General features: G+C 50.6%; 1 protein-coding gene and 1 non-coding gene across 6 annotated transcripts; both read left to right on the forward strand.

The window, feature by feature from the left end:
* Window positions 1-36: 36 nt before the first annotated feature.
* On the forward strand, window positions 37-27,216 carry LOC121168330 (polyamine-modulated factor 1-like). Of its 5 annotated transcripts, none has more exons than XM_040998308.1 (5): window positions 37-329; window positions 21,473-21,578; window positions 22,253-22,353; window positions 24,445-24,640; window positions 26,734-27,216. In XM_040998308.1, exons 1-5 carry the CDS (start codon window positions 175-177, stop codon window positions 26,785-26,787), a joined length of 612 nt encoding a protein of 203 aa, XP_040854242.1. In that variant the 5' UTR covers window positions 37-174; the 3' UTR covers window positions 26,788-27,216. The 5 variants fall into 5 exon arrangements, with proteins under 5 accessions (XP_040854242.1, XP_040854243.1, XP_040854244.1 ...); XM_040998309.1 differs by having other exon boundaries at window positions 24,506-24,640; XM_040998310.1 differs by lacking the exon at window positions 22,253-22,353 and having other exon boundaries at window positions 24,506-24,640.
* Window positions 10,548-10,710, forward strand: LOC121168938. Its single transcript, XR_005885801.1, has one exon. It is a non-coding gene; the product is annotated as a U1 spliceosomal RNA (small nuclear RNA).
* Window positions 27,217-27,338: the final 122 nt, after the last annotated feature.

Raw genomic sequence — 27,338 nt, forward strand, 5'->3', positions numbered from 1 at the left:
GGGACGCTGCACCTTTAAGACTCGCCTTCCCAGACCCCTCCTCCTCCTCCTCCGTCTACGCTGACAGACTAACCGCCTGCTCCAATCGGAGGCCGCGAATGCGGGAGCGGCCAATCGGGAGTGCCAGTGGGCGGGATGGCAGGGTGAGGTTTGATTTGGCGGTCCGACTTGAACATGGCGGAATCAAGCGCCGCTAACTCGGCGGCTGAGGAGAAAGGGTGTGAGGGCTCGTCTCCGGAGTCTGGACCACCGCGTCCTGGCATGTCGCGGGTGCAGCTCCTCGACACCATGGTGGACACTTTTCTCCAGAAGCTGGTCGCCGCCGGCAGGTAAGGCGGGAGGACGGTCGAGGACGTTGTTCGTAGCCTCCGAGGACCGGAGCATGGACGCGGGTCGGGGTGGGGCTCCCCGAGCGGTCCGGCCAAACCCGACCTACAGGTGATGCTTCCCAACACTGTGGCCAGGTAAAGCCGCGGCTGGGACCCCGGGGTCCGCTAGGGGCGCAGACTCGAATCCCACCTCTTCCACTTCCGCTCCGGCTCCCTGGCATTGCACCTGAGAAAGCAGGGAGGATGGTGCGAGTGCGTGGGCCCCTGCACCCACCAGGGAGACCCACAAGACGCCCCGGGTCCTGGCCTGGCCCAGCCCTGGTCGTGGCTGCCATTTAGGGAGGGGATCAATGGATGGAATATATTTCTCCTTTTTCTCTCTGCCTGTCTATACTTTTAGTAGATAAATAAGATCTTTACCAAAAACAAAACAACAAAAACGGGGAGTGAGGAAGAAGAAAAAGGTGTAGCCTTGGCAGCTGGGTCAGGCACAGCTACTTAACTGCCCTGCCTGTGCCTCGCAGGAGCCAAATGGGTCGTTTTTGAGACGCCTGCGTCCTGGAAATCTGTGTGAGTTAAGAGAACAGTAAGCTCGAGGCGAGGATGTGGGAACTAAATGTATTACTATAAAAAGATACTTCTTTTTCTTTTCATGTTTCTTTAAATGATGTCAGACACCGTAAAGCAAAGGCTTTGCTCAGGGCCCAGCACGCCCCCAATTGATGCTAAAACAACTGTTGTCAGAATTCCAGAGTTTGGTACCCAGTCCATGGGCTCTCCCCACACTCTGTCCTTGCCACTGCTTTCCTTTAACCTCATCGCGACTCCACTTTTATGGGAGACCCAGACTGACATTTTGTTCTGTGTTAGGCACTGAGGAGGTGATTAAACAGAAAATGCCTCTTTGTTTAAAATTTATTTTACTTGGACCAGCATTGTGGAGTAGCCAGTAAAGTTACCTCCTGCAGTGCTGGCACCCTATGTGCACACAGGTTGGAGGCCCAGCTGCTCAATGTCCCATCCAGCTCGCTGCAAATGGGCTGGGAAAGCAGTGGAGGATAGTATGAGGTGCTTGGGTCCGTGCCACCCAAGTGGGAGACCTGGAAGAAGCTCCTGGCATCGGACCAGCCCAGACTCTACCATTTGTGGCAGTTTGGGGGAGTAAACCAGCAGATGAAAGATTTCTATGTGACTGTGATTTTCACATAAATAAATCTTTAAAATATATGTGTTTTGTGTGTGTGTGTGTGTGTGTGTGTGTGTGTAAGGCAGAGACCTACCATTCGCTGGTTCATTTTACAAAAGCTGGGCCAGGCCACAACTCTGAGCCAGTGAGCTTCAATAGGTCTAACTCCTGGCTGGCAGGGACCCAAGGACCTGAACCACTGCCCGTTGTTGTGTTCCAGGATATGCATCCACAGGCAGCCAGCCGGACTGGGCCCCAGCTCAGTGGGAGGCCCAGGCAGCAGCTTAACTGCTAGGTTAAATGACCAAGCCTTCATTTTCTTGGCACTTAGAGTTAGTGAGTAGAGAGATGCTATAAACACTAATCATGTGATGCAGTAGTGGGTACTAGGTAACAGGGTTAGGTGAGCCTCCTCCAAGGAGGTAAACTTTTTTTTTTAAGGGCTTACTTATTTTCATTGGAAAGTCAGATTTGCAGAGAGAAAGACAGAGAGGAAGATCTTCCTTCTGCTAGTTCACATGAGTGAACCACAATATAGCCACAAGTAGCCACAGTGGCCAGAGCTGAGCCAATCGGAAGCCAGCAGCCAGAAGCTTCTTCCAGGTCTCCCACGTGGGTGCAGGGTCCCAAGTCCTTGGGCCATCGTCGACTGCTTTCCCAGGACACAAGCAGGGAACTGGATGGGAGGCGGGGCTGCCAGGATTAGAACCGGTGCCCAAATAGCATCCCAGTGGATGTAAGGTGAGGACTTTAGCCATTAGGCTGTTGCACCAGGTCTGGAGGTAAATATTTGAACTGGAAGTCAAACAACAAAGAACCAGGCTTTTGGATTTTGTTTGTTTGTTTGTTTGTTTTAGATTTACTTATTTTTCTTGGAAAGGCAGATTTACAGAGGGAAGGAGAGACCGAGAGGAAGATCTTTCATCACTGGTTCATTCCCCAAATGGCCACAACAGCCGGAGCTGAGCCAACCCAAAGCAAGGAGTTCTTCCGGGTCTCCCACGCGGGCGCTGATTCCCTAGGCCTGGGCTGTCTTTGACTATTTTCACAGGCCACCATCAAGGATAGGAAGTGGAACAGCTGGTACATGAATGGGCACCCACATGGGATCACGGCAAGAGAAAGGTGAGGATTTTAGCTACTAGGCTATCACGCCTGTCCCAAGGAACCAGCTTTTAAAAAATTTGTTTATTTTTATTGGGGTCTGGCACAGTGGCCTAGCAGCTAAAGTCCTCACCTTGCACACACTGGGATCCCATATAGATGCCGGTTCTAATCCTGGAAACCCCGCTTCCCACCCAGCTCCCTGCCTGTGACCTGGAAAAGCAGTCGAGCACAGCCTAAATCCTTGGGACCCTGCACCCGTGTGGGAGACCTGGAGGCAGTTCCTGGTGCTTGGGATCGGCACAGCACTGGCCATTGCAGTCACTTGGGGAGTGGGTCATCGGACAGAAGATCTTCCTCTCTGTTTTTCCTCTCTGTATATATGACTTTGCAATAAAAATAAAATACATCTTTAAAAATAAATAAAGAAATATTTTTAAAAATTATTTATTTTAAAAATTCTTTTATGTTGGTAATCTTTGCATGGTTGATTAGGGCATAAAGGGTCAAGGGCTACAGAAAAATGGGTAAGACCATTGTTTCCACATTAATATTATTTTTTTCTGTATCTGGGGTAAGGGAAGAGAAAAATTGTTTATTTTTATTGGAAAGGCAGATTTACAGTAAGAAGGAGAGACAGGGGGCCCGGCGCTATAGCGTAGCCTAGTGGCTAAAATCCTCAACTTTAACACACTAGGATCCCAATTAGGCACTGGTCCTAATCCCAGTGGCTCCATTTCCCATCCAGCTCCCTGCTTGTGGCCTAGGAAAGCAGTCAATGATGGCCCAAAGTTTTGGAACCCTGCACTCACATGGGAGACCCAGAAGAGGTTCCTGGCTTCGGATTGGCTCAGCTCCAGTCGTGGCCGCTTGGGTAGAGAACCATCAGACAGAAGATGTTCCTCTCTGCCTCTCCTCCTCTCTGCACATCTGTCTTTCTGATAAATAGATCTTTAAAAAAAAGAAAAAGAGAGACAGATAGAAAAGGTTATCCATCTTTTGGTTCACTGCCCAAATGGCCACAACTGCCAGAGCAGAGTGATCTGAAACCAGGAGCCAGGAGCCTCTTCCAAGTCTCCCACGTGGGTTGCAGGGTCCCAAGGCTTTGGACCATTGGCTTCTGTTTTCCGAGGCCGCAAGCAGGGAGTTGGATAGGAAGTGCAGCAGCCAGGATCTGAATTGAACTGGTGCCCATATGCGATTCCAGTGCTTGCAGGTAGGGATTTAGCCAGTTAAACCATCACACCAGTCCCAGAAACCAACTTTTTGAAGAATTACAAAAAGTCTAGAGACAAAAGTAACTGAGCTGTTCTCACATTTCCAGACACCTATGGGTTGAGCATTTAAAATGTCACATGGAAACCAAAACTGCCGTTCCTGCCAGCGGGGCACTTCAGTGTGAGAATTGCATAGAGGCCAGCACCGGCAGCAGTTGCACCATTTGTGGTCAGCTTGCTAGCTGCTGCACCCTGACAGCCTGGCCAGGGGGTCCTGAGGGCAAGCAGGGCTGCTGGTGTGGCTGAGGGCTGTGCTGTGTGACCCGCGCTGGAGGCTGCCACTGCGGTTTCCATGGGGGAAGCAGTTTTGAGCCCACAGGGCCCGACGTGCCCTACCAGGAGGCCTGGGAGACCCAGCCAGGGCAGCAGGAGCAGTTTGGTGCTTGAGTATACCCAGGATCAGGCTTACAGGAAGCTCTGTGAGGATTTCAATCAAGGGCTGAGACAATGCAGACCTGCCGATGGGTTAGTCGAATCAAGAAGTAGAAAACGGAATCTTACCACCTAGTTGCGCTTTTTTTTAAGATTTGTTATTTTATAGGCCCTGATCTATGGATCAGTGACTAGATCCTCGCCTTCCAAGCACCAGGATCTTGCAAGGGCACCAGTTTGTGTCCAGATGAAGCTGCTGCCTTTGGATTGGCTCAGCGCTAGTCATTGAGGCCACTTTGGGAATGAACCAAGGGAGGAAAAATCTTTCCGTCTTTCCTCTCTGTAAATCTGCCTTTCCAAGAAAAATAAGTAAATCTTAAAAAATATTTATTTATTAATTTATTTGAAAAATCAGTTACGGAGATTGGAGGGGAGAAAGACCTTGCATCCACTGGTTTACTCCACTAATGGCCACAGTGGCCAGAAAGGGTCCTGTGCTCATGGAGTGGACAAAGAGATCAGCGTGAATGGAGAGGAAGGGGTTATAGCAAATGTGAGGCCGCGACATTGGAATGTGCTTGTGTCCTTGTAAAGGATGCTCTCGTCTTGCCTGTGTATGGTTTCAGTGTGTGTGAGTGATAGCCATGTTAGCATGTCTCTTTTTCATTCAGCACCAGTTTGAGATCTGTCAGTGTCCCCAAGTGCCCATGGTTGGTAGCTTCTCATTGTTGCTCGGCCTTTCTTGATTTACATCCAGTGCACACCCTTTCCTGTCAGACACTCGGTTGCCGCCCACTCCCTCCTGCACAGGTTACTCAAGATGAAGCACCTAGAACATCCCGTGCCACACCTGTGCTAGAACAGGTCTGAGGTGTGTAACTCGGGCGGGCTCACTGATTGTGGCCTTCACACCTGCCTCCAGAGAGGCTGGTCCTGTCTCCCGCACCTCCCACCATCCCTGGGGAGCCGCTGTCTGTGTACTTGTCTGGCAGGTGCAGGTAGGGCATATTCAGTTTGTGTGACCCTGTTTCTATGTGAGTTTGGCCATTTCCTCTCAACATGTTAGTCATTTGGGCTTCCTGTTCTCTGAAATGCATACTCATTTCCTATAGCCTGGGAAAAAAATGAAGTTTTTTAAAGACCTACTTTTTAAAAAAAAAAAATGATGTCTAAAACTGAGAGACAGAAAAAAAGAAAATCTTTTGTCTGCTAATTCACTGCCTAAATGCTTTCCACAGCTGGGGCTAAACCAGCCTGAAGCAGGAGCCGAGAACTTGAATCCAGGTCCCTGCTTAGCTTTCAGGGGCCAGAATATTCCAGCCCTCACTGGCTGCCTCCCATGGCAACAGATAGAAATAGAAGCTGGAGTTACAGTGAAACTGGGACTTGAACCCAGGCACTCTATGATAGGAGACGCTGGAGTCCCAAGCAGTGTTGGGCCTGCTGCGCCAAATGTTAGACTCCCATTAAAAAAAAATTTGTTTGTTTGTTTGTTTGTTTGTTTTTGGATGTTCGGTTGTTTTCACTTTGTTGATTCACTGAAGTTCCTGACAGAGAAGGCTATAGGTTTGTCTACCAGATGTTAAATTTGTCTATGATATCCTTTGAGGAACAAGTCTTTAATGAAGTTAAGACCACAGATTTTAGTAATTTCGTCTTTCCCATGAGTAGATAAAGCAGAAATAAGAACTTGGTCATCACAGAGGACGCCTTAGGAGTGATGTAAGCTTCATGACTGTCATTTTCTCAGCCTCTCACTTAGCTTAAGGAAGCAGTAAAAGGCTGGGTGCCACATCATCAATTGAATTTTTTAAAGACTTTTATTCATTTGAAAGGCAGTGACAGAAGGGACAGAGACAGAGATCCTCCATTTGCTGATTTGCTCCCCAAATGGCTACAACTGCCAGGACTAGATGAGGCCAAAGCCCGGATCCTGGAACTAAATCCTGATCTCCCACATGGATCACAGAGGCCCAAGCACCTGGGCCATCTTCTGCTGCTTTACCAAGTACACCAGCAGAGAGTGCAAGTAGAGCCCCTGGGACTCCAACAGGCACTCACAGGATGCCCGTTTTTTGCAGGCAGCTTAATCCACGCACCTCTGTGCCAGCCTTTTGATTTACTTCTTAACATTGTCATTTTTGTATATTATCATCATTTACTTTTATCACTGTATGTTTGTGCTGTTGAGATCGTTCTTGTTTATAAAGGCTGTGTCCATACCTGTGTCATAAGCTTCCAGCATTCTCTTTGTCAGCTTAAATAGAAAACAGAAAGATTCTCCGAAGTTTAGTAAGTAATCTTTTACATGGCAGAGTAATGCTACCATGGGAAACTAGGAAAGTATCCAAAAAGGTTGAGGCAATGGGATTTCTTTTTTTAAGGATTTAGTTTTACATTTTTTTTTTTCTTATTGGAAAGGCAGATCAAATTTACATAGAGAAGGAGAGCAAGAGAGAAAGATCTTCCATCTGCTGCTTCACTCTCTTAAGTGGCCACAACGGCCAGAGCTGAGCCAATCTGATGCAAGGAGCCAGGAGCTTCTTCCAGGTCTCCCACGCAGGTGAAGGGAGGTCCCAAGGCCTTCTTCCCATGCCACAAGGGGGAAGCTGCATGGGAAGTGGAGCAGCCAGGACACGGACCAGTGCCCATATGGGATCCTGGCAATAGATATAGCTGTTGCTTTTCCAGGCACATCAGCAGGGAACTGGGTTGGAACTAAAGTGGCTGAGACTCAAACTAGCACCTGTATGGGATACAAGCACTGCAGGTAGCTGGCCCCAGTGGAAAGTTTTTTTGCTTGTTTGTTTTTGTTTTTTATTGGAAAGTCAGATTTACGGAGGAGGAGAGACAAACAAAGATCTTCCGTTCGATGATTCACTCCCCAAGTGACCGCAATGGCCAGAGCTGCGCCAAGCTGAAGGTAGGAGCCAGGAGCCTCCTCCGGGTCTCTCACGTGGGTGCAGGGTCCCAAGACTTTGGGGCGTCCCCCAAATGCCCTCCCAGGCTTCAAACAGGGAGCTGTAAGAGAAATGGAGCCGTTGGGACACAAACTGGCACCCGTATGGGATCCTGGCGCATACAAGGCAAGGATTTAGCCACTAGGCTACAGTGCAGGGCCCAGTGGAAAGTTTAAAGGCAGGTGGGAAGCATGCACATTATTTTTGATAAAGTAATCCTTTTCTTTTTTTTTTTAAAGATTTATTTTTATTATTTTTTCATTGGAAAGGCGGATATACAGAGAGGAGAGACAGAGGAAGATCTTCCGTCCAATGATTCACTCCCCAAGTGAGCGCAACGGGCCGATACTATGCCGATCCGAAGCCAGGAGCCTCTTCCGGGTCTCCCAAGCGGGTGCAGGTTCCCAAAGCTCCCACGCGGGTGCAGGTTCCCAAAGCTTTGGGCCGTTCTCGACTGCTTTCCCAGGCCACAGGCAGGGAGCTGGAAGGGAAGCGGGGCTGCCGGGATTAGAACCGGCGCCCATATGGGATCCCGGGCGTGCAAGGCGAGGACCTTTAACCACTTGTGCCACCGCGCCGGGCCCCCAGTAATCCTTTTCTACAAAAGAAGTATTTACATGCATATGGCTATGCATATGGCTTCTATACCAGGTTGTCCTTCCGGCAGAGCCTTTTAGGATAGTTCTTGCATCAAGCCCAAGTGTGAGAGCCCCTCATGCAGAACTGCCTGGCTTTATTTATCTCTATTAAGGCTTGTGTGTTTTTTTTTTTTTTAAGATTTTAATTTACTTTTATTGGAAGTCAGATATACAAAAACGAGGAGAGACAGAGAGAAATATCTTCCATCTGATGTTTCACTCCCCAAGCGGTCACAATGGCCGGAGCTGAGTCAGTCTGAAGCCAGGGGCCTCTTCCAGGTCTCTCATGCGGGTGCAGGGTCCCAAAGCTTTGGGGCGTCCTCCAGGGCTTTCCCAGGCTGCAAGCAGGGAGCTGGATAGGAAGTGGAGTAACCGGGATTAGAACCGGTGCCCATATGGGATCCCGGGTTGTTCAAAGCAAGGACTTTTAACAGCTCCACTATCATGCCGGGCCCAATCTCTATTAAGGTTTAATGAAAGTGCACATACCGATTCTAAAAGCTGTCACATCTTCTATTAACTATTTTATCATCTTACTTCTTTTTTTAAAAAAGATCAGTGCATTTATTTGAAAGGCAAAGGGACTAATAGAGAGAGAGACAAAGATCTTCCACCTGCTGGCTAACTCCTCGGATGACTGCAGCGGCTGGTGTTGGTCCAAGCCAAAGCCAAGAGCGTTTGGGTTTCTCCCATGGATGGCCAGGGCCCAAGTATATGGACTTTCTTCGCTGCATTCCCAGGACATTAGCAGGGAGCTGGAAGCAAAGCAGCCAGAACTCAAACGTACACTCACGGGATGCTGGCATTGCAGGTGGCAGCTTAACCAGCTGCACCAGAATGCCAACACCTTCATTTTACTCTTCAAAACTTTTATCTGGATTAAGAAAGGGATCAAGTTGTAGTTTCAAGCCATTCTGGCTTTTCTGGTTTTCTAAGCTCTATCAACCAGTTTGTTTCCATTGCTTGATGTACCCTCCTTATGCTAAGTGGCTGCATGATGAGTTTTATGGAAAAGCTGTAAAAATTCTGCATTATCTTTTTTTAAAAAAATATTCATTTATTTATTTGAAAAGCAGGGAGAAAGAAATGTTCGACCTGCTGATTCACTCCCCAAATGTCCACCAGGTCCAGGACGGGGCCTGCCGAATCCCGGCATCTTGAACTCATTCTCCCACATTAGTAGCAGGTGCCTGAATGTTTCAAACCACCACGTGCTAGCTCCCAGAGCACGCATTAGCAAGAAACTGGAGCAGAAGCCAAGTCGGGATTTGACTCCAGGCACTACAATACCGAATGCAAGTGTCCCAAGATGATGTCCTAACCACTGCCCCCAAATGCCCATCCCAAGGCAAAAGTGGCAGAGAGAGGGAGAGAAACAGAAAGAAGGTTCAGTTTTTTTTTTTTAAGATTTATTGATTTTAAAATGATAGTCTTATCTACTTTCTTGTAGCCCTAGTTGAGAATAGCATCTGATAATATTCTATTTTGTGAAAGAAAAACAACCTTATAGATAGCAAATATTATTAGAAAAAGTAACATGAAGAAGGATGTTGACAAAAAAAATTTATTGATTTTAAAGGCAGATTTTTAGAGTGGAGAGAAGGGGAGAGACACAGATCTTTCACCAGCCAATTTACTTCCCAAATAGTTGCCATATATTTGTTTTCAACAGTATACATATAGGTCCAGCACTGTGGCCTGGTGGCTGAGGTCCTTGCCTTACACATGCTGGGATCCCATATGGGTTCTGGTTCATGTCCCAGCGGACCCACTTCCCATGCAGTTCCCTGCTTGTGGCCTGGGAAAGCAGTGGAGGACGGCCCAAGGCCTTGTGACCCTGCACCCACATGGGAGACCCGGAAGAGCTCCTGGCTCCTGGCTTTAGATCGGCACAGCTCCAGTCATTGTGACCGCTTGGGAAGTGAATCAGCAGATGGAAGCTCTTTCTGTCTCTCCTTCTCTCGATGTATCTGACTTTCCAATAAGAATAAATAAATCTTAATAAAAAGCACACACATAAAAATATTCATTGTAGTATGTTCAGAGTACAATATTTGGAAACCACCTAAGGTTTCTGACATTTAACAATGGAGGTTAAAAATAACATTAAAAAAAAAAAAGAATGGAGTTTAGATAGTGTCTTTTTTTTTTTTAAAGATTTATTTATTTTATTACAAAGTCAGATATACAGAGAGGAGAAACAGAGAGGAAGATCTTCCGTCCGATGATTCACTCCCCAAGTGAGCACAATGGCTGATGCCATGCCGATCCGAAGCGGGATCCAGGAACTTCTTCCGGGTCTCTCACACGGGTGCAGGGTCCTGAGGCTTTGGGCCGTCCTCGACTGCTTTCCCAGGCCACAAGCAGGGAGCTGGATGGGAAGTGGAGCTGCTGGGATTAAAACCGGTGCCCATATGGCGTTCAAGGCGAGGACTTCAGCTGCTAGGCCACGCCGCCAGGCCCAATAGTGTCATGTTTAAAGGAACATGACTGGAAACCACTTAAGGTGTCTGACATTTGGAATGGAGGTTACTGTGAAGTATGATACTATCTGTTCAGTATACTTAAAACACATTTTTAATAATATTGAATCATGGGGCAATGATCATGTTCCAGTGAACAGTTTTACAATTAGATTGTGGGAGGAAGCATTCACACCCACATTAAAAATAATTTTTTTTATACTTGCCTGGCAGGGGAGATACCATGATCACAAAAGTGGTTTTCCCAGGGCGAGGCTCCTCCATGGCACTCCGGCTGTGCTGACCCTGCGATTTCCCCAAATGTGGGAAACTCGACTGCATAATTTGTGGTAGTGGAGGACTGCATTCATGCTCTCCCCTGTAAAAAAAAATATGTATATATATAATAATAATAATAATTTTTATCCAGTTCAATTAACATTACAGTTGGCTGATTGATGTAACAATTGGTATATTATTTTTTTTATTAAAGATTTATTTATTTTTTATTACAAAGTCAGATATACAGAGAGGAAGATCTTCTGTCTGATGATTCACTCCCCAAGTAAGCGCAACAGCCGGTGCTGCGCCGATCCGAAGCCAGGAGCCAGGAACCTCCTCCAGGTCTCCCACACGGGTGCAGGGTCACAAGGCTTTCAGCTGTCCTCGACTGCTGTTCCAGGTCACAAGCAGGGAGCTGGTTGGGAAATGGAGCTGCTGGGATTAGAACCAGCACCCATATGGGATCCTGGTGCATTCAAGGCGAGGACTTTAGCCTCTAGGCCACTGTGCCAGTCCCCAACTGGTGTATTATTACTTAACATAACAATTATTAGTTCAACTTCAAGCTTTTATATTTTAAGCCATTCCACTTTTCAGTTTCAAAATGCCTACCTGCTTTTGACAAGTCCAAAACCCTGTGCCTGGCATGCCAACTTTTTTTTTTTTTTGGTACACTATTTTTTTTTAAGATTAAAAAAATTTTTTGTTTTGTTATAGATTTATTATTTATTTTTTTATTACAAAGTCAGATATACAGAGAGGAGGAGAGATAGAGAGGAAGATCTTCTGTCCAATGATTCACTCCCAAAGTGAGCGCAACCGCCGGTGCTATGTCAATCTGGAACCATGAACTTCTTCCAGGTCTCCCACATGGGTGCAGGATCCCAAAGCACTGGACCGTCCTCAACTGCTTTCCCAGGCCACAAGCAGGGAGCTGGATGGGAAGTGGAGCTGCCGGGATTAGAATCAGCGCTCACATGGGATCCCAACACGTTCGAGGCGAGGACTTTAGCTGCTAGGTCACATCGCCGGGCCCCGATTTATTTATTTATTTATTTATTTATTTATTTTTTATTGCAAAGTCAGATACACAGAGAGGAGGAGAAACAGAGAAGAAGATCTTCCATCCGCTGATTCACCCCTCAAGTGGTCGCAACGGTTTGAGCTGAGCCAATCCGAAGCTAGGAGCCAGTAGCTTCCCAGGCTTTGGGCCGTCCTCAACTGCTTTCCCAGGCTACAAGCAGGGAGCTGCATGGGAAGCAAGGCTGTCTGGATTGGAACTGGAGGCCATATGGGATCTTGGCTCATACAAGACATGGACTTTAACCACTAGGCTTGTGCCGACCCGTGCCACCTTCTTGGTGGGAACTACATAGGAGCGAGGAGGATGTTGGGGCTCAGGGAACAGCACAGATAGAAATCTGAGTAGAGGGCCTGGAACAATAGTTTTATTGGCTGATCCTCCCCTTGCAAAATGCTAGGATCCGTTATGGGTTCCAATTCATGTGCCACAGTGCCAGGCCCAACAGTAAATAAATCCTAAAAAAAATTTAGCCCAGATAGAGTGGTCAATACATGATACAGCAGGTTGGACTTCCCCCTGCAATATGAGCATTCCATATTTGAGTGCCGACAAGAGAGAGTCCTGGCTGCTCCATTTCTGGTTCATCTCCCTGCTGTGTGCCCAGGAAGGCAGTGGAATATGGCTTAAGGGCTGGTGCGCCTGCCACCCACCCACATGGCCGTCCCCGATGGAGTTCCTGCTTCCTGCAGTCAGCCCTGTCCAACCCAGCTATTGCTGAAGAGTGAACCAGCCCACGCAAGATCTCTCTGTCACTCTATCACTCTGCCTTTCAAGTAAAATAAATAAATTGAAAAGGGGAGCTCCAAGAGGATGTCAGCAGGCTCCCCATGTTGGTGTTTGGGGTAACGGAGATGCAGGGAGCGTGCAAGGGAAAGGTGGGAGAGAAGCAGATTCGGGATGGTGGTCCAGGCGTGCACGCAGGCAGGTCCAGCTGGAGGCAGCCCTCAGTCACATGCCTGCGTCTCAGCTCCTTTGCAGCCTTGTCCTCCAGCCCTCCAGCTGGTGAGGCCCCACCTGAGGTATGTGGTTTTCACTCCTCTGCCCCTCACCCCAGCTCTGAGCAGTGCCACAGGGCCAACCCCACAGTGGAATTCGGTGCCTCCACGCAGGGGGCCCATGGCCAGCTCCCTTCCCCTATGTTAAGTCTGCATCTTGTCCCTGCCACCTGTGTCCCTTCAGTGAAAACTGTGCCAACGTGGGATTCACCGAGAGCATGAACACCACGAGGCTGCACTCAACAACTGCAGGGTGGACTGACAGCTGCCCCATCCTGTGCTCTCCCTTCTGTCTCCCCATCCACCTCCTGCCCTTCATAGCCTGGGCAGCGGGCCTTCAGGCTCTGGTGTGCCCATGTTCTCATTTCCCATCTTTAGTGTTTTCCTCTGCTCAGGGCAGTCTGCCACAACACCCTTAAACTGTTCTTCTCAAGGTCATTAACCACCCTTGGTTGCTAAATCCTGTGGTTATTTTTTCACCTCTAACGTACTTGTGCTTGTTGCACTAAACACTGTTAACCTCATCTCTTCGTGAAACATCTCCGCTGTCTGCCCCTTGCCCTCATGAGCTGCTCCCCTTGCTCCACCTGACCCTTTAAAGGAGTTAGCATTGCTTGTCCTTAACACACACAGCCCTATCCCATCTGCTCAAAGTCCTGCAGTGAGTGTACAGTGCTTCTTACCTTGGCTGCTGAGGCCCTGCCCGCCTCCTGGGTCCCCGTCCCACCCTGCTCGGTCTCCTGACTCCTGAGGGTCTGCCTGGCTCCTGGGTCCCCTCCCCCTTGGTTCCTGAGGCCCTGCCCACTTCCTGGGTCCCCGTCCCACCTTGCTCGGTCTCCTGGCTCCTGAGACTTGCAGTGTCAGGTGCATTGGCACTCACTGTTTGCTCTGCCACAAAGAGTCTTCCTCCAGTGCTTCCCTGGCCTTCCCTGAGGTCCCCTCTCTCCCGCGAACACATATCATGACAGCCCCAGTGATTGGGTCCTTCATAGCACTTACAACAGGCTGCAGTGCTGGGCTGCTTGTTTAGTTTAGTTTTATTTATTTGTAAAAAAAAAAAAAAATTATTTATTTGAAAGGCAGAGTTACATAGAGAGGGAGAGACAGAAAAAGAGAACCCTTCCATCCGCTGGTTCACTCCCCAAATGACTGGAGCTGAGCTGATCTGAAGCCAGGAGCCAGGAGCTTCTGGTTCTCCCACAAGGATACAGAGATCCAAGTACTTGGGCATATTCTGGTTTCCCAGGCACATGAACAGGAGACTGGATCGGAAGTGGAACAGCTGGGACTCAAACCAGTACCCATGTAGGTATGGGTGCTTCTTGCTGTGGCTTTCCCTACTGTGCCACAGCTCCAGCTCCTGCTTATTTGTGATGTCTTCCTCATCAAAAGTGTTGATAAGAAGTTTTATAACAAGTGTTATGAATTCTGTATCCCCCATTTTCTTGATGCATCCCTCAGTTAACTCTGAGGTGGGCAAAGGCTTTTCTTGGACCTTTGCAGGGGAGTCTTCAGTAAGATTCATTGTGCCTTTGTTTCCTCTTTTGCTCTTGGTCGTTGTACTTCTGGTTACCACATTCTTCTCGGGGGCGGGTTTCTAAGCTGTGTCACCCACAGGTCTACAGTTCGATTTTACTTATTGTGGTTGGTACACAGCTCTTTGTTTGCAGTCACTTGTGCTACTCCCAGCAGCAAGTTCAGGTCTGGGTTTTCATGCTAGACTTCACCATGGTCTCTGTAGTCCCAGCTCCTGATTCACAGTCTCCACCTCCTATGATCCTGTGCTGAGACTGCACCATTGTCTGTACAGCCTTTCTCCTACTTCCTGTTAGAGCAGTTCCCAGGATTAGGAAGACACCAGGTGTCCTATGTAACTAGATTGTTGGTGGTGCTGATCTTGCCAGAACCTGTTAGCTGTTAGGTCTGAGGGCCACAGGGATCCATTTTGACTCGTACAATCTCAAAGTCAGTATTATTTTCCCTGTAGGACCAATGCAATGCACTGAGTTCAGTGAGTTTGCTCCCATCTCAGCGCATGCGCAGCTCACTGTTGTTCCTACAGTCTTAAAGTTTTTCCACACTGTACAAAATGGCTCCTGACGTGCCACTACTAGAGTTCTTGATCTGCTGGCCGTCAGGTCTGAGGGCTACTCCAACCTATCTTGGGTGGAACCTGTAGAAGGTTAAGTTGTTGCAATTTACTAAGGCAGAACTTAGTTCACTCCCAGCTCAGTGCATGCACAGTACTGTCCATAGCCTTTGCCTTCCTGTACAAAATGGCGCCCAATTCAGGTCTAGAGGGTGGACTAGGCTGTGAAATCCACCCTGTTTCTACACCACCCATCTGGTACCTGCCACTCTGTCTCTGCTCCTGTTCGAATCAAACAGACCAGCAGGATGGGCAGTTCTTTGTCTGGGTTCACCTCCTGAGCTCCCAGCGAACATCCCTTCCCACCTTGTTGCTGGTGTATTCTGGCTGCCAGTGCAGTTCAGATTGCCACTTGCTGAATGCTGCTGGGGTATTGGTCATTGCAACACCACACTGTAGTGTCCACGCTTTCCCATGTCTGTCAGTCTCCAGGTGTCCCTCTGTTGTTGTTCTGTCCTCTCCTTTTTCCTGGAATGTGCCCTCTCTGCTTCACACTGGCTAATATTTCTCTGTTTAAACGTGTCCTTACCCTATTCCACCATCTTGATTCTCCCTTCCCTGTCTAAAATGTAATGCCCTTGAGGCCAGGATCTCATTTATCTTGTTTGTTAGCCCTGCCTGTTTTCTCGATACCTGGCACTGTTAGCATTACCCAGCCGTGTCTTTCTGTCTGCAACCAACTGCCACTGGAATTCTCAACTTAGTATCTGAAGAACAAGAAAACTCAGCATAACAAGAGAAAGGCTTCTGCTCCCTGTCTTCTCTTCCTGTGGTAACTAGCTACCTGGTTGAAGGAACCGCCCTCTCTATTCTCTAGGCCAGAGCCAGGGGAGTCCCGAGTGTGTCCTGCTTATTGCCCCTGACTTAAGATCTCCCTGGATTGTTGCACCAGCCTCCACCCTGGCCCTACAGCTCCACTCCTGCCCCTCCTCTCTTTGCAGCTCAGACTCAGCCATGGCCTCCTTCTTAGAACGTTTAATAGGTTCAGGGCTGCTGTCAGGGAGGAATACAAGCTCCTTAACACCACACACAGGGCCATTCATTCCTTGACCCCTCCCAGCCCTGCAGTCCCAAGATGGGCCTTGGGGATCCAGTGGGCACACACTCTTGCATATATATGTGAACACACTCACGGGCTCAGACACTCTTCTGCATCCAGGGCTGCCATCCTGCCCTCTACAGCACCCGGTGTTTCTGCTTGCTGCTTCTCCTCACTGCAGCAGGCTTCCCCCCAATTTGGTTTCCACATGGAAAAGATTCCCTAAATGTCACATATAGACACAGAACTTTGGGGCTGGCACAGTGGCTCAATAAGCTGATCCTCTGCCTACATCCTATGGGCACTGGTGTGTGTTCTGGATGCTCCACTTCCCATCCAGCTCCCTGCTTATGGCCTAGGAAAGCAGTCAAGGACAGCCCAAGGACTTGGGACCCTGCACCCACGTGGGAGACCCAGAAGAGGCTCCTAGCTCCTGGTTTTGGATCAGCTCAGCTCTGGTTTTTGCAGCTATTTGGGAAGTGAACCAGCGGATTGAGAATCTCTCTCTGTAAATCTGCCTTTCAAATAAAAATAGATAAATCAGGCCCAGCTCAGTAGCCTAGTAGTTAAAGTCGCCTAGTAGCTAAAGTCCTTGCCTTGCACGTGTGGGCACTGGTTCTAATCCTGGCAGCCCTACTTCTCATCCAGCTCCCTGCCTGTGACCTGGAAAAGCAGTTGAGAATGGCCCAAGGACTGGGGACCCAGACCTATGTGGGAGACCCAGAGGAAGCTCCTGGCTCCTGGCATTGGATCGGCTCAGCTCCAGCTGTTGTGGCCACTATGGGAATGAATCAGCGGATGGAAGCTCTTTGTCTCTCCTCCTCTCTGTGTATCTGACTTTCCAATAAAAAATAAATAAAATTTAAAAAAATAGATAAATCATTTATATATATATATTTTTTTTTCATTTTTATTTGTGAAATTTATCGTACAATTCTGTATAGTCTGGGATTCCCCTCCCCCATTTTCCGCACCCCCAAAAAAGATAAATCTTTAAAGCAAAAGAGACACATGGATCTTTAAAATTTATTTCAGAGATAGTTTCCATTCATTGATTCGTCTCTTACCCTTCCCTCCCCCCGCCCCAAAAAAAGGTACTGAGAGGCTGAGAGTGGACCCAGTAGAAACTGGGAGCTGAGAATTGAGTCTGGGTCTCCCAGGTGGGTGATAGGAACCGTTATTTGGTCCATAGCATGACCTCCCAGGGCCTACTGAAGTGGGAAGCCGAGACAGCGGCAGAGCCGGGAGGCCGGCCCCAGGTCTCCGCTGTGGGACACCAGCGTCCTACGCTGCTCCTGCACCTGCTCCAAACGCAAACCTTTTAGGTGCATGCACGTGCTTGGACCTTCTCCCCGCCCAAGTCATTAAGTTCAAAGTATTGAAAGGCTTTCATCCCAAGGGCAGAGTGTACCTGGGACAGGAATTGGTTTGTTGTAAATACTAATATTTACATATCAATTACCCAGATTGGTTCCCCCAACCAGCTTGACACATGTTTACTATAAATACTTGAGTAGGAAAGCAAGCTAGATGACACCCCCCCATAGCCAGCAGTGCTATCCTCTGGTCAGACTCTTCCTAGCAGTGGCTTGGCCAAGGCAGGCCCCGAGCTGGGCCTCTCCCGCAGGCTTGGAGCCCAGAAGCATGGCCCCGTTGGAATCTCTTCTTTTGCATCCTGTGCCTTCTCAGTGAAAACGAAGGGTTCTTCCTGTTCTCCTAGCTTCCTGGAGCTGCTGCTGCTGCTTGCTTGCTTTTTCAGAATATTTTTATTGGAAAGTCAGATTTACACAGAGAAACACAGAAGTTCCATCCACTGGTTTACTCCCCAAATGACTATGACAGCGAGAGCTGAACTGATCCAAAGCCAGGAGCCAGGAGCCAGGAACCTCCTCCAGGTCTCCCACACGGGTGCAGGATCCCAAGTACTTGGGCCATCCTCTGCTGCTCTCTGAGGCCACAAGCAGGGAACTGGATGGGGAAGTGGAGCAGCCAGGACTAGAACCAGTGCCCATTTGGGATGCTGAGACTTGCAGGGGAAGGATTAAATTGTCATTGCCACTGCGCTGGCCCCAGAAAAAAATCTTAGAGTGATTTTCCATCCATTGGTTCACTCCCCAGATGGCCACAGCAGAGGGCTGAGACAGGCTGAAGCCAGGAGCCTGCAACTCCATCCAGGTTTTCCACCTGGCTGCGGGGGCCCAAGGGCTTGGCTCATCATTCCCTGCCTTCCCAGGTCATAAGCAAGGAGTCGAATCCGAAGTGGAATGGCCACACCACAACCCTGGCCCCAGAGAAATGTTTAACAGGGGATGGCCGTGTCATTGGCCAGGGGCTGCCTGACCAGCAGGAGTTTCTGTCTTCCCCAACTCTGTCTTCCTCTAGGCCATTGGGCTCCCCACGCTTAGTGAGGTGGACATGCTGGTCACTGCCTGCCCTCTGGCGGTCATCCTGTGAAACAGCTCTTCAGTTGGGCAGCTTGCAGCGTTCCATGCTGCAGGAGAGCCAGCCTGCCTTGCTCCCTTTGGGGCTGCATTAGCACCTTTTGTACGCCATCCCCAGCACATATTTATTTGTTTGTTATCTTGCTGTAGTGTTCTGCAACACATGGGCAAACCACCAGAACCTGATTCTGGACTCAAAAATATTTTTTATTAAAGCTTATTATTTGGGGGCCTGGCGCAGTAGCCTATCTGATAGTCTTCACTTTGCACTCTGTATATCCTCTTGCCTCTGACTTTCCAATAAAAACAAATAAATCTTTAAAAAAAAAAAAAAAAAGTCATTGGGAAGCCTGGCACGGTAGCCTGGTGGCTAAAGTCCTCGCTTTGCACATGCCAGGATCCCATATGGGTGCTGGTTCCTGTCCCAGCAGACCCACTTCCCATCCAGCTCCCTGCTTGTGGCCTGGGAAAGCTGTCGAGGACGGCCCAAAGTCTTAGGACCCTGCACCCACATGGGAGACCTGGGAGAGGCTCCCGGCTCCAGATTGGCTCAGCTCTGGCCGTTGTGGCCACTTGGGGACTGAACAGTGGGTAGAAATGCTGTTTGTCTCTTTGTAAATCTGACTTTCCAAGAAAAATAAATAAATCTTTTTAAAAGCAAAAAAGCTCATTATTTGAGTGGTGAGCCTCGTGGGGTAAGCCCCTGCCTGGACTTGCTGCATCCCGTGTCTGGGTGCTGCTTCAAGGTCTGGCTGCTCTGCTTCTGTCCCGTCTTAGGGCTGATGTTCCCTGGGAGCCGCTGATGGCTCTCAAGTTCCTGAGTCCTACCCCCTGGGGAGACCTCAGATGCAGTTCTGAGCTCTTTGAGTTTGTGCCTCTCCCAACCCTGGCCATTACAGGCATCTGGGGTGTGAACCAGTGGCTCACAGATCCCTCTCGCCGTGTCTTCCTCTTTGTCACTCAGCCTTTTAAGGAGATGGAAATAGATATTTCTCAGTGGTGACAGCTGGAGCCTGTCGGGGCCGTGGCGTAGCCGCTTCTCTAATGTGGACAGATCCTGACAGCCTGGTTGTTTAAGGTGCGCTTTGTGTAAACTTCAAGAACCCTCAATGTTGAAATCAACCGGCGGCCTTTCGGTGCCTCCAGAAGCTTGGTGAGCGCACGTGGGTAGATACAGGCAGGGAGGGCTGAGGCCACTCAGCTGACAAGCAGGAGAGCTGGGATTTGAACCCCAGGCAAAAGAGCTGGCAATCTGTTCCCAAGATCTGTGCATTTGCACAGCACTCAGCTGAGTGACTTCCTGTGCACCCCGGGAAAGCCAAGGTTCCATCCCGCTGGGCGGAAGCTGTGGGAGAGGGCCCCTCTTCCCAAACAGTGCAGGGAGGGGTGGCTGAGAGCAGGCAGGCCGTGGCCCCTGCCGTCAGTCTGCAGTGCAGAGGCACGCTGCCCTGGGCACCAGGAGATCCCAGCCACAAGGCCCGGGGTCTCATCAACAGGGGTCTGGCATGCTGCCAGAAAAGATGGAGGTTCGTGCTTTGGGGGCTCATGGATACACGTTCTTGCTGAAGCCTGTTGCCTTGCTGCTTCTCCTGGAGTAGGTTCTTGAGGTCCACTGGCCATTTGCCCCTTTCCAAGTCTGCGTGGGCCCTGGCACTTAGACCCACTGACACTGGCCCTGACCCTGGCTCCCTCCCTGCCTCAAGAAGCTTCATAGTGCTGTTCTGGGTGTACTCGCGGCTTGTGCACCTGCACGGGTGTACATGGCTCTGGGGCCTAGCACGTCCCTGAGATTCCTAGAAGGGTTCGCCAGCAGCTGGGGCCAGGGAGCAGTGTGCGCCTCCCTGTCCTGGGCCCTGTCTGCTCTTGGCTGCCCGAGCTGAGGAACATCGTGCCCTGCTCAGACCCTCTGCCCTCCCTGTGGGCTGGGAAGTAGAAACAGGATCTCCAGTGGGTGTGCCAAGCTCAGCTTCAAGCCTCAATTACCCAGGTTCAGTTTCAACCCCGCTTGGTCAGGCATGGTGTGTCCCCTACATTCCTTCCTGTGGTCACAGACTACATGGCTGGTGGAAGCAGGGGCAAAGCTAGAGTTCTGGGGGCTCTGCTGAGGGGGCAAAAAAACGCAGCCCTCCCGCTCTGGGTGCTGTTGACACCTCGGCTTAGCCTGCAGGTTGGACTATGTGGAATGTTTACCTTTGGTTTGGGTAATAGCATGCTGGCGTTGCAAGTAGCCCTTAACTGCCTAAACCACAACACTAGCCCTATACCGTGTACCTTTGGATTCTTCCAGCCACAAGGGCTTTGTCAGCAAAGAGTGCTCAGCTGCTGGTAACGGAGAGATCAGAGCAGTAACTGCACAAGAAGGTCCCGGCCAGGGTGGCTGCAGGTTGATGCAAGCTTCTCCGGCAGGCTGGGGCCCTGGTTGCCGGCCGCTGCTTGCAGTCACATGCCGCAGGGAGGGAGGCACCTTCTGCCCGTGTGGCTCCTGCACACCCTGTCCTAACACAGGCCCAGCAAGAGCACTGGAAGGACCACAGGTCGTCCAAGAGCACTCTCGGGGCTGCAGCCTCAGCCACACACGGAGCCTGTTAGAGACTCGTGCAATAGACTCACGCAATGACCTGTGTACAGTCAGGTTGAACATTGCTCAACATGACCCCACTTTTAAACGATGAACCCCTGAACTCAGCTGAGCTCTGCAAATAGGAAAAAAGGGTACCAGCGCTGTGGCTCAACAAGCTAATTCACCACCTTCAAGACCCACCATCCAGTATGGGTGCTAGTTTGTGTTCTGGCTGCTCCACTTCCCATCCAGCTCCCTGCCTGTGGCCTGGGAAAGCAGTCGAGGATGGCCCAAAGTGTTGGGACCCTGCACCCACATGGGAGACCCAGGAGAGGCTCCTGGCTCCTGGCTTTAGAACAGCTCAGCTCCACCATTGCAGCCATTTGGGGAGTGAATCAGCATGTGGAAGATGTTTCTCTTTCTCTTTCTGTAATTATTTCTGATAAAAATTTTTAAAAGAAGATGCAGATCAGACACTGGCAAGATTGAGCTGTGCTGACTTGCACTTTCCAGGGCCCTGGAGCAGCAGAGCTTGGGGCCAGCCTGAGCACTGGGCGCATATGTGTCTGACCGTATTCTCTCCCTCCCTGCCAGCTACAAGAGGTTCACGCACTGCTACAAGCGCTTCTACCAGCTGCAGCCTGACATGACCCAGCGCATCTACGACAAGTTTATAACTCAGCTACAGACATCTATCCGGGTGAGTGGCAAGAGGCAGAGGTGCCTCTGGCTTGGGTTTGTCTCCGATTGTCAAGTGCCCCAAGGTCAGGGACCTCTCCCTTGGCCACTCTGCCCTCGGAGCTGCCCTGCCCCTCCCTGCAGGCCACAGCTGCTCCAAATGACCTAGGGATCTTAAGTACATGTTCTCTCATGGCCCCATGTTGTAATGATGGGTTTTATATGTTGTCTGCCCCACCAGACTGTGTGAGCTCAGCCAGGGCACACAGGGCTTACAACCCTGTAACCCCTTAACCCCTGCCCAGCACAGGGGCATTGAATCAATTGCTTAAATTTGGAGGAACTGAACAACACTGGGGATGCAGATGTGGGGCGCTTTCATTCACACATTTACGTGGCTGTGACTCCCAGGGGCCCACAAGGCACCAGTGTAGCTGCTGCAGCCAGATACCCATCCATGGGGTATAGCAAGGCCATGGCCTTCCGAGGCAGTGGGAGGAGGGACGAGCTCACTACGCTCTGTTGAAATGCTTCCCCATTTTATTTTCTTCATTATGAAAGCCAAGGTCAGGTGTTGGAGAAGTATAGACACAGGATGGAAATTAGCCAAGTGCTTACTGAGAGCTGTCAGCTCTTTCGTGGATCTCCACGTGGGCTCACTGGGATCATGTCAACTTTCTCCTCTTTCCTATAAAGGACGAGATCTCTGAAATCAAGGAGGAAGGCAACCTCGAAGCTGTCTTAAATTCCTTGGATAAAATTGTGGAAGAAGGCAAAGACCGCAAGGAGCCAGCCTGGTGAGGATGGGATAGTGGGCAGGGAGGTAAGAAGAGTAACTTTGGGTTCTGGAGCTGTACTGTAGAAGGTTAAGCCATTGCCTGCAGTGTCAGCATCCTATATGGTTGCCGGTTCAAATCCTGGCTACTGCACTTCCCATCCAGCTATCTGCCAGTCTGGCTGGGAAAGCAGCAGAGGATGGATGGCCCAGGGGCTGGAGTCCCTGCTGCTAGGTCGAAAACCAGGATAGGGTTCCTGGTGCCCATACCAGCCATTCCCAGCTGTTGCAGCCGTTTGAACAGTGAACCTATGGATAGAAGATAAAGCTTCTCTGTAACTCTGCCTTCCAAATGAATAAATTAAAAATATATATATTTTTAAATATGCATAGACAGGGAATCAGGATTTTTGTTAACAAAGAGAGACTGACCCATGTCCATGAGCTAACACAGAAGCATGACCTCTGAGAGAGGACCATTTGACAAGGATAAGAGACCAGACACAGAGCAGTTGAGGGGATGAGAGCCCTGGGGAAGTGGTTGCTCCCTAGGGGTGTACCTCTCAGGACCCCCTGGGCCTGTGCGAGGAGAGGAAGGGCCAGGGAATAGAAGAAGGCAAGGCAGACCAGTGGGGAGCTGCACTCGTGGGGCCAGCTGGCACCTGGTTCTTACTGCTCTGATACTGAACAAGGATTTAGGGAGCACTGGCTCTATGTGTTTGAGATGCCAAGTACTGAGCAATGGGCAGAGCTGACCTGGTGGGCAGCCCGGCTGTGGGGCAGGCCAGGCGCAGGCTGCAGGGGTGGGGCCTGGGGTCTAAGCAAGTAGGGCAGGCCACCAGAACCTGAGCAGCCTCCCTCCTGCCTAGCAGTTCAGGCCAGAGAAACCTTTTAGGCAACTTGATTTTATTTTCTGAACTTCTGTATGCTCTGTGACCTTAATGCTTAAAAGAATTAAGTTTTACAACTGAAATATAAATCCATATATTGTTTAATTTTTTAAAAGATTTTTCTTTATTGCAAAGTCAGATATACAGAGAGGAAGAGAGATAGAGAGGAAGATCTTCTGTCTGCTGATTCATTTCCCAAGTGGCTGCAACAGCTGGAGCTGAGCGAATCTAGAGCCAGGAACCAAGAGCCTCCTCCAGGTCTCCCATGTGGGTGCAGGGTCCCAAGGCTTTGGGCCGTCCTCGACTGCTTTCCCAGGCCACAAGCAGGGAGCTGGATGGGAAGTGGGGCTGCAAGGATATGAACCAGTGCCAGTATGGGATCCTGGCGTGTGCAAGGCGAAGAGCTTAGCCACTAGGGCACTGCCCTGGGCCTTATTTAATTTTTTTTAATGTTAAAAACATATTTGAGAAGCAGAGCAAGAGAGAAAGCTCTCACCCAGTGGTTCACGTCCTAAATACTCATAGCCAGTTGAGCTGGTTCAGGCCAAGGGTGGGAGCTGAAAACTCAATCAAGGTGGCAGGAGCCCCAGTGAACTTGAACTATCAGTCCCACCACCCACAGTCTACCCTAGCTAGAAGCCAGAAGCAGACATGGGACCCTAGTACTCGTATTTGTCATTCAGACAGCTTTGCCAGGGTTTTAACCTGGCTCCAGAAAGAATTTCTGAAAGAATCCACTCCAACCCCCATATCATCTCCTCTTATACCTGGTTTGGTTTCTCTTCCCATGTCAGCCAACGCTTTCTGGGGCCTCTTGGGGTTTGAGCCTTGACTCAGGGGTTCCCTCCCCAGCCTGGAGCTCATCCTGCTGCCACGCCTTGTCCCTCCCTCCAGCTCACAGTATGATGAGGAGGTTGCCTCAGTAGGACACCTGCCACCAGGGCAGGGACTGCAAAGTCACCTCTGACACTGAGGTGCCAGACAGTGGAGAGAGGAGTATTGCAGGCTGTGGTTGGGAAGGTTAAGCAAGAAGGGGGAGGTGGAACCCTTGGCATTGGGGCTGGGGGACAGCAGGCGAGTGTCCCCATCAGGAGCAGGTCTCCGGAGGAGAGCATGACTGCAGGAAGGGCTTGGCACCACCGGGTGGGAATGTGGCGGGCTGGGCCTGAAAGAATCATCTTAAGCTACATGTCCCTCCCTCCATGTACCCCATGGCCCTCTAGGCGCCCCAGTGGGATCCCCGAGAAGGACCTGCGCAGCACCATGGTCCCCTACTTCCTGCAGCAGCGGGACACCCTACGACAGCACGTGCAGAAGCAGGAAGCCAAGAACCGGCAGCTGGCAGAGGCCGTCCTGGCTGGGCGCCGGCAGGTGGAGGATTTGCAGCTGCAGGTACAGGCCCGGCAGCAGGCCTGGCAGGTCAGTGTCTGCTGGCTTCTTCCCCAGGGACCCACCGCCCGGCAGTGGCTTCCTCTGTCCCCAGATGAGGCATCCCCATAGGGGGCAGCAAGGACTGCCACCGTAGCACAGCCACTCACGGGCTCTCCCCGGGTGAGTGCGGTAGTTTCCTTACGACCTCCCAGAGTGCCATCTCATCCTGGGACCAGCAGAGGAGGAAGTGACGGGGGAGTAACTTCACAATGCAATGGTTCCTCCACATCAGAGTCAGACCCCCGAGGCCATTGTGCCCAGTATCTTTAAAGATTCATCTTTTATTTGAAAGGCAGGATTTACAGAGAGAAGGAGAGACAGAGAAAGATCTTCCATGTACTGCTTCACTCTCCAGCTGGCTACAATGGCTGCAACTGAGCCCCTCAGGAGCTTCCTCCAGGTCTCCCAAGTGGGTGCAGGGTCCTAAGACCCTGAGCTATCCTCCACTGCTTTCCCAGGCCATAAACAGAGAGCTGGATTGGAAATGAAGCGGCTGGAACACAAATCATATCCCACCCATATGGGATACTAATACTGCAAGGGGAAGATTAGCCTGTTGAGCCACTGTGCCATTCCCCTGCCCAGGATCTTTAAAATGTGTACCTTAGAATGATGGCAGGAGTTGGGCCTGGTGCTTAGTAGCTCACGTCCTCGCCTTGAACATGCCAGGATCCCCTGTGGGTGTCAGTTCTAATCCCTGCAGCCCCGCTTCCCATCCAGCTCCCTGCTTGTGGCCTGGGAAAGCAGTCGAGGACGGCCCAAAGCTTTGGGAACCTGCACCTGCATGGGAGACCCAGAAGAAGCTCCTGGCTTTAGGTTGGCTCAGCTCTGGCCATTGTGGTTACTTGGGGAGTGAATCATCGGATGGAAGAAATTCCTGTTTGTCTCTCCTCCTCTCTATATAGCTGACTTGGCAATAAAAAATAAAAATAAATCTTTTTAAAAAAAATCTTAGAGAAGATGGGAAAGAAGAGAGGAAAGAGGAAGAGTTGGGGCAGAGGCACCATTATCAGCATCTCTGTCACTGTCATTGAGGTGACGCTCCCAGATCCCCCGGCCTCCTCTTCCCACGACCCTCAGCTGCAGCCTGAGCATCCTGCCTCGGCACCCTCGAGGGCCCAGAGCTGCAGGGATACACGGCAGGTGGTGGGTCATTGGCTCTCCATGCTCGCTCTTGTCCCCACCCTCTTGAGCCTCTCCACATCATGACTGACCCGGGGGTCCTGGACAACAGACACACAGCGGTGGTGACCAAGGTCCTCGGCCCGGTCCTGGGCAAGTTGCCCAGCTCAGAGCTGAGGCTCAGGCCTCTCGCTGGTAGCCATCGCAGCGGGGTCACAGCTGCCATCACCCTCCATCAGCACAGGGCCGCCACTCAGTCTCCAGTAACAACCTCCCCAGCCCCCCAGCTCTGACGCCCAGTGCTGCTGTGTCTATATACACAGAAAACACTCATTTGATTTGTTTTTAAAAGCAGAATTACAGAGAGAGAAATGGAGAGTCAGTGAGATCTTTCATCTATTGGTTCACTCAATTTTTTAAAAGACCTGGGCTCGGCCACTCCAAAGCCAGGAACCAGGAGCTTCTTCCAGATCTCCCATGTAGAATCAGGGACCTACACACTTGGCCCATCCTCTACTGCTTCCGCAGGCACATTAGCAGAGAGCTGGATCGGAAGTGAAACAGCCTGGATTTGAAGCAGCAGGCATATGGGAAGCCAGCATTACAGGAGTCAACTTTACCCACTATACCTCAGCTCCAGGCTGTCCCCTGCTCTTCAAACCACCCTTCCCCCATTGCACCTATGGATGTGAACACTGGTTAAAGGGGGTCGGCCCCACAGGGATGCTGTTGAGCTTTTCATCTCATTTGACCCTTAAAGGTCAGGTAAGGTCAGAGGCCACAGGCAGCCACGGCACCTCCCAGCCGTGGGCTCCCTAACAAGCTTGTGTCCCACCACACCATGGAGCCAGTGACATGAGCCGCGCACCTCACCCTTGTGGTCCCTGGAAGCCCAGGCCCGGGAAGAAGATGGGGGCTTTCTCCTTGCCTGATGGTCTATTGTTTCCCATTGATTTCAGGCTCTGCGCAGAGAGCAGAGGGAGCTGGTGACTGTGCTGCGGGAGCCCGAGTGAGGAAGAGACGGCCAGGCCCAGCAACAGAGGGCAGCTGAGGTCGCAGGCCTGTGGTCTGCATTGGCAGGCCCCGGGCGAGCATCCCTGCAGACAGCTGCTGCGGTACCCGGTTCTGGGAGTAGCCAGGCTTTTGCTTCAGAGCCAGGCTGGAGCAGCCCCGTTGCCACAGTGCCTTTGGAGCTCCCTGGGGTCACACACAACACTCCCTTCCGATCCCCCCGCTTTATTCTGACTGGAGAATTGTTGGCAAGTTCCCCCCGCTGGGCTGGGGCCCACGCCACCCCCAGCGCTGTGGTTTCTGAGGTGTCCCCAACCTGGCTTAGGGAGCCTGTTTTCAGTCTCCACTGATTGCCCCCTTGCTGGCGAGCCCAAGGGCTCTAGCCATGGTCTCCCCACATCCGTAAATAAACTTCCTGCAGCACACTGTAATCTGGGAGGACATTTCTTCCGCCGTGGCCGCTCTTGGGCCAAGACCTGCTCCTGGACTGCCGGGTTCTGCCTCCAGCCATAAGCTCCCCCCGACAGCCTGCACTGCCGGGTCAGCAGGGTGG

This window comes from Ochotona curzoniae, unplaced genomic scaffold (assembly GCF_017591425.1).
Source record: "Ochotona curzoniae isolate NIBS_2020 unplaced genomic scaffold, NIBS_Ocur_1.0 scaffold_1037, whole genome shotgun sequence".
In the NCBI taxonomy this organism is placed as follows: Eukaryota; Metazoa; Chordata; class Mammalia; order Lagomorpha; family Ochotonidae; genus Ochotona; species Ochotona curzoniae.